Genomic DNA, 9154 nt, shown 5'->3' on the forward strand with positions numbered 1-9154 from the left:
ACAAATATTATTCTTAAATACATGGTACTTAAAGTTATATTTTTCATTTCTCGACATTTGAGTTTTCTCTAAGACATTCATTATTAAGACTGGAAAATAGATATTAAGGTAAATTACACTTGTGTGAATGTGTGTCTCCAAAATCCCAGTATTAAAACCCATTGGGATTAAATAAGCTACACACTCAGAAAGAATGATTAAATGTCATTTTTTGGATCTTTGTTATTTTAAGGTGTAGTAATACTTAAAGGCCACATTTAGTATTTAAGGGTAAGTATGCTTAAATAATAAATACATAGCTCAATTTAAATAACATCTGCGTCTTAAAAGCGGTCGATAATTAGAAAAAATAACACGTAACCCGCAACGTTCACATATGTTGCTAATTTCACAACTATACTTAGTAGGTATACAAGGCAGGTAATTGATGAAGCTATTGACTGATAAAAGCTATTACAGTGTAAACGATTTCCTCTTTGAAGATATTATACAGCCAGCTTTGTAGTCGTTTTAAGATTTTTGCATGCTAGTACAACCTGTATAGTACAAATAGCAGAATAAGCAACCAATTGTCACTTACCACCTAAGACACTATTGTACCTACTTATTCTTTGCAAATAAATACTTACTTACTTACAGTCGAAAGTTTTAATTTATGACCCATTTTGTACCTTGTCACAGTGACAATAGTATGAGGTCTCTTGCTACTTTCATATTGATTCTCACTGTGACAAGGTACGAAATTGGTCATAAATTAATACTTTCGACCGTATCTACGCTACGTTGTTATTACGATGTTTTAGGGTAATTTAGCCCTCGTAATTACCTATTTAATTCATACCCGCGAAGTGACGAATTAAGCCCCGTTGAAATTGCGGCATGCAAGTTAAGGTGATGTTCGAAATGTGTCTAGTAGAGAATTTGAAATAAGTAAATTCATAGGTCGTATCGTATTCAACTAATCAGCTAGGAAAACAGATTAGACCGACCCTCGTAGTCTGATAACTGCAACTTTTTATTATTGCCTTGAATTATCTTCACTCGATAAACGGGCATGACAGTGGGCTTATTACTTTTACGTCTCTTTGACACATTCAAAAGCAACTCCACTACAAACACTAAAATGCTAGCCGCGTACATAATACCTATAAACATGAAGGCACCCAATAAATGCCGAATACCTAGAGGCAGTACTTTGCTTGTCCCATCCACGCCTACAGTATGAATAAACAATTCTTGATTCCATTTCTCTATAAGCCCATTTTCGGATACACTGCGTATGATATTGTTAAAGCGCTCTAGCATAGGAAACCAGCGCCGTGCAAGCAATACTACACCGTATTTGTAAAGATTGTTGCCTTCTTTAAAACAGTATAAAAGTTGCTCTCCTTTACCTAGTTTCTGATCCTGATATTCCGCTTGACGACGCGATGCCACTATGGCGAAATTCCTTTTCAAAGCTGCCCGTTTAATCCCTTCAGAGAAACTCGTCGAGATGTATTTGCGATACAAATAAAACGAACTCGCGTTATTAGTCTCAAAATAGGATCTGTAGATCGCTCTGCCTCCCAAAGGAATGCCGGACTGGATGAGATCAGTCTCAGAGCTTATCTGCTTCTCGTATCGCGGGTGCATTAGAAAAGTTCTCAGAAACGACTCGTACGATATGCTCATGATCATACCAAAGAATAGCCAAGCGAAGATTAGGATCCGGAACGTTGCCATCTTTGGTTTAAACGATGCGCCCCAACCTAGTATCATACTAAACGTGTATAGCAACGAATTAGTCGGTAGTTTTGTCACTTTTCTATCATTTTCTCTGTAATAAATATAATGAAAAATTATTCCCATTGTGACTATGCTCAGCAACGTGGCCACCCACGTCGTCCATTGAAATATGATCACCAAATTGTTCCAAGTGGACGCTTGGGCAGACTTGGGCACGCACCACGTCATCTCGTCCTGCGTGTAACTCACGGTTGGATAAAACCACTTGCGGATGGTCCTCGTAACTTCTATGTCACCGATCACCAAATCAACCGAGTCGTTACGTAGGATTCCGTAAGCGCCCGTCGCCGTCCCGTTCGGGTAAATGAGTCCCCAATTTTCCGGTACATCAGATATTCTCACAATCAGACTCATGTTTGTGAACTCGCTAATCAGTTTAACTAGATTAATTTCACCGCCTTTTTGGAATTCGTAAGCGTCGGGGTAGGGAGTGTTTGTTAATTGGCGGACCGGTGGCATTACATAAGGTTCCGAGATAATGGCTTGTGTCACAAGAGGACATTGTTTCATGTTAAGTGGGAACATTTCTCTCTGAGCATTCTTCTGTCTCACAATGCTATTTTTACATGTATCTAGAATATAAACGGAATCGCATTCCCCTCCACAATTCGTATCGCTATAAGGCGCCCACGTATATGAAATCAATCCTGCATCGTCTGGGGAATAAATAAAGACTATGCTTTTCAGAAGCTTGTATTCTCTCAGTTCGTTGATAAATTTCTTTGCGATTGTTTCACCATCTTCATCTGGCAAGAGTTGATAATAAATAATAGCTTTAGCTAAAGGATTCCAAGTTGGCAGCTTGTTCAGCTGCAGAATGTTTCTTACAAGCTCAGATTTCTCTTCCAAAATCAGCATATAATTTTTAGCTTTCTCAGGGAAATGGGACGCGTTAGCATGTTTATAGAATGAATCTTTTACCATAACGGAATATTTAATGCCGCTGTGGATGGTGCGCAATAATAGCATCTGCGTCGTAGAGGTATAAGAGTTAATATTGATTATGACTATGCTTCCGCTTAGAGCTTTTTTCTCTACGAAATATTTTGCGGACAATTTTAAGACGCATTCGGCAGTGTCTTCTATTTGTCCTGAATCGCCAGATGCCGTTAGCGTAGAATTCTCGCTTTTTACAATGACAAAGTGAATGAAACATAAATATGATGCGAATAATGTGGAGTGCATCTTGGTTGTGTGGCGGCGGAGCAAAAAGACTCAAAGGAATCAGAGGAAAGGCCTTTTATTCTTGTTTATGAGTGAGCTCCCGTTTGATGTTGGCAGCGATGTGCAACTGTTACATTATTATTTGAAGCAAGATAGCTCGTATTTTATTTACTCTATAAACAAGATGAATTTTAATGAAAATGCAGTAGTGTTGTTTATTTAATACTGATTCGTACAGTGTTTTTGTGCATGAACAAAATCTGTATTAATGAAAACGTTATTTCTTATAATATATATTTTTATATTAAAACAGTATATTATTATAAAGAGTTCAATTTTAATTTGGTTGAACCTAACCCAATGTATATTTCAAGAAAAATATTAATATTTGACCGATATTATTGGCTCAATGATTATTGTTCCACGTTTAATTAAAACCTATAGGTATTACGTAACGAACATTGTCAGATTGGAAGGTATGAATGACAATACAGTAGAATCCGCTTATAATGACATCGAAGGGAACTGACAAACACGTCATACTAAGCGGATGTCATATAAAGCATAGTTGTACAACTTCTTATTTTTGTTAAGTTTTCCAAATTAATCTCAAATGCTTTTGTGAGAGATGAGTTTTATTAAACTTGTAACAAATATCGACTTGTCACTGAGAATCAAAACTAAAATACCTTACACGCCACGAACGCACCAAACGTCCTCGCAGGGAAAGACGTGGTGACGGCCACGAAAACCAGCGAAGGTGTCAGTATAACCGGACATAATTTCATGGAAATAGGATTTTTAGGTCATAGTAATTGGTTTGTCATTATAAGCGAAGTAATCTTATCCGAATTTGTCACAAAGAGTTTTATATGAAAACCAAACTTCGCACAGTAATTACGTCATAGTAAGCGGTTGGTCAGTATAAGCGGAGTCATAATAAACGGATTCTACTGTACATGAATTGGCGCGAGCTGGACGCACGGCCCGTACCTAAAACAAACTATTTAAATATGACAGGTTGTCTACATCTGATCCAATAAATTGTAGGTACCAATTTGTTGACATTTCGTACAAATTATCATGGCTGACATTTGTATAATGGGGCTATTGGCAATAAAGCTACTGTTACACATGCTGATTACTAGCACGAAAGCATGCCACTATTGAGCATTTGAGCAATTGCTACTTAGTAGTATGTGTGTCGAAACATTGCTAATAATGAGCATAATATATGCTATTTATTGCTAGCAAATGTAAACTGCTCATAAGCATGCTCGTATTGAGCATACTCAATAGCACGCTTTTTAGCATGCTATTTTAGAGCATGTGTAACAGTAGCTTAATGTCTCTTAACGTCGTAACTGACTTTACCTTGAACTTCTAAGTTTTCTAGACCTTCCGAGTCTTTTTATCTGATTTTATTTACATCAAGTTGAAAACTGAAATAGATAAGTATCGTACCGTAAAAGTATAAAACTTTGCCCTTTAACATAACTTTGCCTACTGCGTTATAGTTCAGTAAAAGCGAAATAACTTAAAAGTAGTAACAGATACGCATTTTTCAGAAAAAAAAATAGAAGAAAAAAAAAGAAAGAAAAAGAAGAAAGTGTATCTGTAACTAGGTACTTTGAAGTTATTTCGCTTATACTGAACTATGACGCGATGGGCAAAGTTAAAGGGCAAAGTTTTATATTTGTACGGTACTAAATATGAAGATTGTAATGCCAAAAAAAATCATTTTTAATACAGTTGCTCAAAAAGTGCTACTTTACGTAGCTGTTTAGCGTTCGCAAAGTTGTTTTATGCGAACTAGTGCTTTTTTTCGAGTTTTTTTAAATTTAATTCTGACCGTAATCGATACGTTTTATTTTGACATTAGACATATAATTCCAACAAACCGAAACACAATTAGGTTGGGTTGCGTTGTTTTATCATAAAGTTACTGCGGTCACCTCCTGTGTACAGTCAGCTACAGAGAGAGGTGATCCCCCTGCATAGAATTTTTTTCGTAGGGCGGGTCACCTCTTTCTGCAGCCGACATCTCAAATCAGCTCGATGGTACCATAATATTGCATTGTCACCTAACTTACATACGTATGTAAAGTTTCAACTAAATCGAATAATGGGAAGTTGGGCTAATTCAGTTTGCAAGATTTGACCCGAACATACATACCAACTTACGAGGGCATGCAATAATTGTAAGTAATAAAAGCTTGTAAAAAACCGGCCAAGTACGAGTCAGAGTCGCGTACGGAGGGTTCCGCACCATCAACAAAAAATAGAGCAAAACAACCAAAAAAACGGTCACCCATCCAAGTACTGACCCCGCCCGACGTTGCTTAACTTCGGTCAAAAATCACGTTAGTTGTATGGGAGCCCCACTTAAATCTTTATTTTATTCTGTTTTTAGTATTTGTTGTTATAGCTAATACATCATCTGTGAAAATGTCAACTGTCTAACTATCACGGTTCGTGAGATAGGTACAGCCTGGTGACAGACGGACGGACGGACGGACGGACAGCGGAGTCTTAGTAATAGGGTCCCGTTTTTACCCTTTGGGTACGGAACCCTAAAAAGTGACAAAGGGACAAGTCCTCCAGTGGCCGAAGCGGGGCAGTGGTGGAGGAGCAGAGGTTTCCGGTTTCCGCCCTCGACCACTTGAAGAGGCCTTGATTGCTTTGTCTTTAGTATATATCATCAATTTCAGTTAATAGTTTATACATAGTAGTGCGACTACTTGAAAACACGAATGATTTTTTTTTTATTAAAAATTTATTTTGATTTGGTCCCTAGTTGTACTTTAACTTCATTTAAAGTATAAGCTTGATTGTAATTTTTGTTTTATTTAGATTCCGTTACTAGTTGTAAGGGTGGGAAGGTCAGATGACAATCGCTTTCTTAAAAAATAGAGCCTAATGACTTTCTGAGTTTTCCGGAACTTTTGTACGAAATATTATTTAGCTATCTGTCGCTTTTCAGTGAAGGAAAACATCGTGAGGAAACCGGACTAATCCTAATAAGGTCTAGTTTCTTCCTTGGGGTTCGTTTCGTAGTGCCTACGCCATTTCTTGGAATTAGTTGCCAAGCAGACCCCATACACCCCCCATGCGCCGTGGCAACAACAAACCGGGACAAAGCCAGAAAGATGATCTTTATCTGGTAGTTGACGGTTCAACTTGCTATCGGTACGAAAAAAACACTGATTTCAAAATCTCGCTGATAATTATTTTGTTGTTTTGTGCGTAACTTCAACTCTCGTGAGTCGTGCCTCACGTATCACGAGAGTTGAAGTTACGCAACCTACCTTTAACAGTATTGACGATAGTTATGCGATAGCGGGAAGTGAAATAAAACACGCACATTATGTAATTTACATGGTATTATTTCAAATTCTGTCACTTGTACATTTAAAACAAAACTTGGTCCGACCAAAGTCGAGTTGACAACAACTTGAGGTGAATAACAAACGTAATAAAAAAACAGCAATTTTCTTAAAACACAGTCGCGGTCGAGGTTATAAAAACTAGTCTTATAAATAGAAATAAAGTTACTTACACTAAAATGCGTATATTCAAATGCCAACAAAGAGGTAAATAGACCTGTTAATAAAAATGCTGATGTAATACGAGCTTCAATAACGGTTAAGTATTGAGGCACTTCAATTAATTCTTGATACAAAGCTATAATATAACATGTCGTGTCTAATAAGAAAATTGCATCAATAATCCTTAATATCCCGGTACAAATCATCAACCATATTAACCTTTAAATTTTACACTAAAATTGACAAAACAAATTGTTGTTACTAACATTTTGTGCCGTAAAACGAGTGTGATAATCATACCGTACAGTACCGCTTAAATTTATTAATTACAATATCATAATCATTAACTATTTACAATAAATGCAATTTCAAAGACCTAGAACCTGTGCTTCATAACAATCTATATAAATATGTTTTTCGTCTTAATTTAAAGCTAATTCAAGGTTTCTTTTATATAATCGGAAAGAGGAAATGGGACGGTGGATGTACACTCTAGTTGTAAAAATATAAGCAATTTATTTATAACGATTTGAAGAGGAAACTGCATGCAATATAATAGATTATTACTAGAGGACCAAGGATAGCTCCTTGTGGCACGCCACCTGAGATACTCACTAACAATCTTTGAAACATGCACTGAGTTTTCAAACTGCAAGATAAATATTATAGAAGCGCCTTGTGTAATGGCAAGTTATATAATTATAAATATTTGAAAGTCACTCGCAACTTTCATTTATATTATTATATATTTAAAGCTTTTAATAAATCCAAACCGAACATTTGCAACGTGTTGTAAATTTCTTTATCATTTTTAATTAGGCCTATTACTCTAAGGGGACAGTTGCAGCTTGAGCAATGAAAAGAAATTGGCAATGTGAAACAGAAAATGTCTTTCTACTTTCCATATCAAATCTACAAGCTCATACTCGATTGTTAACTTTACGCGTTCTACGTATTTTACAATACCCTTCGGAGCATCTATCAAGCGAGTTTCGACCTTAAACTTGAGTGATTATGATTCCTTCTCTAAACTTCTAACGCCGCGTCTCACCTATTAATTAAAGTGTACAAGACCTAATAATATAGGAAAGAGATATTGAAATTTTAAAGTACGGTAGTCTTCATTTGATCGATATGCTTCATTTTCATGATGGCAGCCAATATTATCGTTATATTGATTTCGCTTGAATTCAAAGGGCAGCATAATAATGTTTGATTTCACCTGTATTGCTTGCTCATATTAGTATGATGAATTTACACCGATTTAAAGCTATTAAAATAGCTTTTTTTTTAATTTAGCATAGTTATTTTATCGTCAACATAAAAATTATGCTCCCCTTCTCCACTATCCACTATCTTTACGATTGTATTAAAATAACAATTTTGTTTTGATGTTTGTCATTCAAGCGATTTACTTTATCCTTAGATGTAATTAATATTACAGAAGGCAAGTTCGATAGAAAAGTTATTTCACGAAAACAGTATATAGATAAGCTAAGAGTACAAAAAATTGAAGTAGTAACAAATAACAATATAACAGAAACACTACAAACTTAAACAAAACACCAACGTCAACCTTGTAAATGCAATTCCATTTTAAACTAGACTTAACTTTCACGTATTGATCTTAAAAATTGCACATTAGATCGCACAAGTGACTAAACATTACAGTAATTAATATTTACAATACTAAACACTTGCGTATCAGTCAGTACTTCATCTTATTATATCTTCTTATGCATTAAAGCAACTTAATCATTATCATTACATTCACTATCTTGTTTCCTTTCATGAACGTTCCCTGCGAGGTTCAGGATCGAAGCAACTACGGGATTCGTGATACGAGTACATTCATACCTCTAGTCTACGATCTTTGATATGTCCAGGGCATATCACAAACACAATGGTGGTCGGTGGAATTCTGACCAATTCTAAAATTTGAGTCAAGAGCGTGACAAACAAAATGAAACTAACACGTTCAATATTTTAGGTTGACTTTCTATCTTCAGTTATTAACTCCGACTGGAGAGTAAAATCTATCGTTCTTTATAAGAAAGCGATATATTCGTATGTTTATTCCAAAGGTAGTAAGTACAGAATACAAAATGAATATTGACAACTCTTTGGTTTTGTGCACTCAAGTTAAGATATCGCTTTTAGTCTGGCAAACCAATTTCATCAATAGTAAAGGCATCGAATTTTTAAAAGGCTCGCCGGGCTTATATTCCATGCTGTTTTTTAATTTCGCGACGTTTTTATTGACAAATTAGTTTACCATACTATTGAAAAAAAATTCAAAAACAGTTTCAACACCACCCTCTTCCTCACATTTTAGAGTCGCATGAATAAAGTCTCGCTCAAAGTACAGCCTCGATAGCGTCCAACAGCGTTCGGCAGGGCGTGTGCCTCGGCCCGAAACGCACGCTCGACACTGACGCCAAACGCCGTACATTAGTTAAAACAGAAGTATGACGGTTGGCGTCCACGATTGGAGCGTGCGTTTCATGACCTCACTAGCGTTTCCCAAGCGTGGGTCCAATCTATGGCTGCTGCTCGACGCAACATCGACACCATTTCGACACTGACTGGACGCCGGCGCTCTAAAGACGCGATCTTCACTTGACATAGCCGCCGCACGCCCGGTCCCGTCCCGT

General features: G+C 36.5%; 1 protein-coding gene across 1 annotated transcript; it reads right to left on the bottom strand.

Annotated features, from left to right (window-relative positions):
- Window positions 1-954: 954 nt before the first annotated feature.
- Window positions 955-3153, bottom strand: LOC134655697 (uncharacterized). The gene has a single exon (XM_063511154.1). The coding sequence runs from the start codon at window positions 2971-2973 to the stop codon at window positions 967-969; it is 2007 nt and encodes a 668-aa protein (XP_063367224.1). The 5' UTR covers window positions 2974-3153; the 3' UTR covers window positions 955-966.
- Window positions 3154-9154: the final 6001 nt, after the last annotated feature.

Source organism: Cydia amplana, chromosome 17 (genome assembly GCF_948474715.1).
Source record: "Cydia amplana chromosome 17, ilCydAmpl1.1, whole genome shotgun sequence".
Taxonomy (NCBI): domain Eukaryota; kingdom Metazoa; phylum Arthropoda; class Insecta; order Lepidoptera; family Tortricidae; genus Cydia; species Cydia amplana.

Bases quoted from the DNA above. Each gene is read 5' to 3' on its own strand.
- LOC134655697 (XM_063511154.1), bottom strand. From the start codon at position 2,973: ATGCACTCCACATTATTCGCATCATATTTATGTTTCATTCACTTTGTC.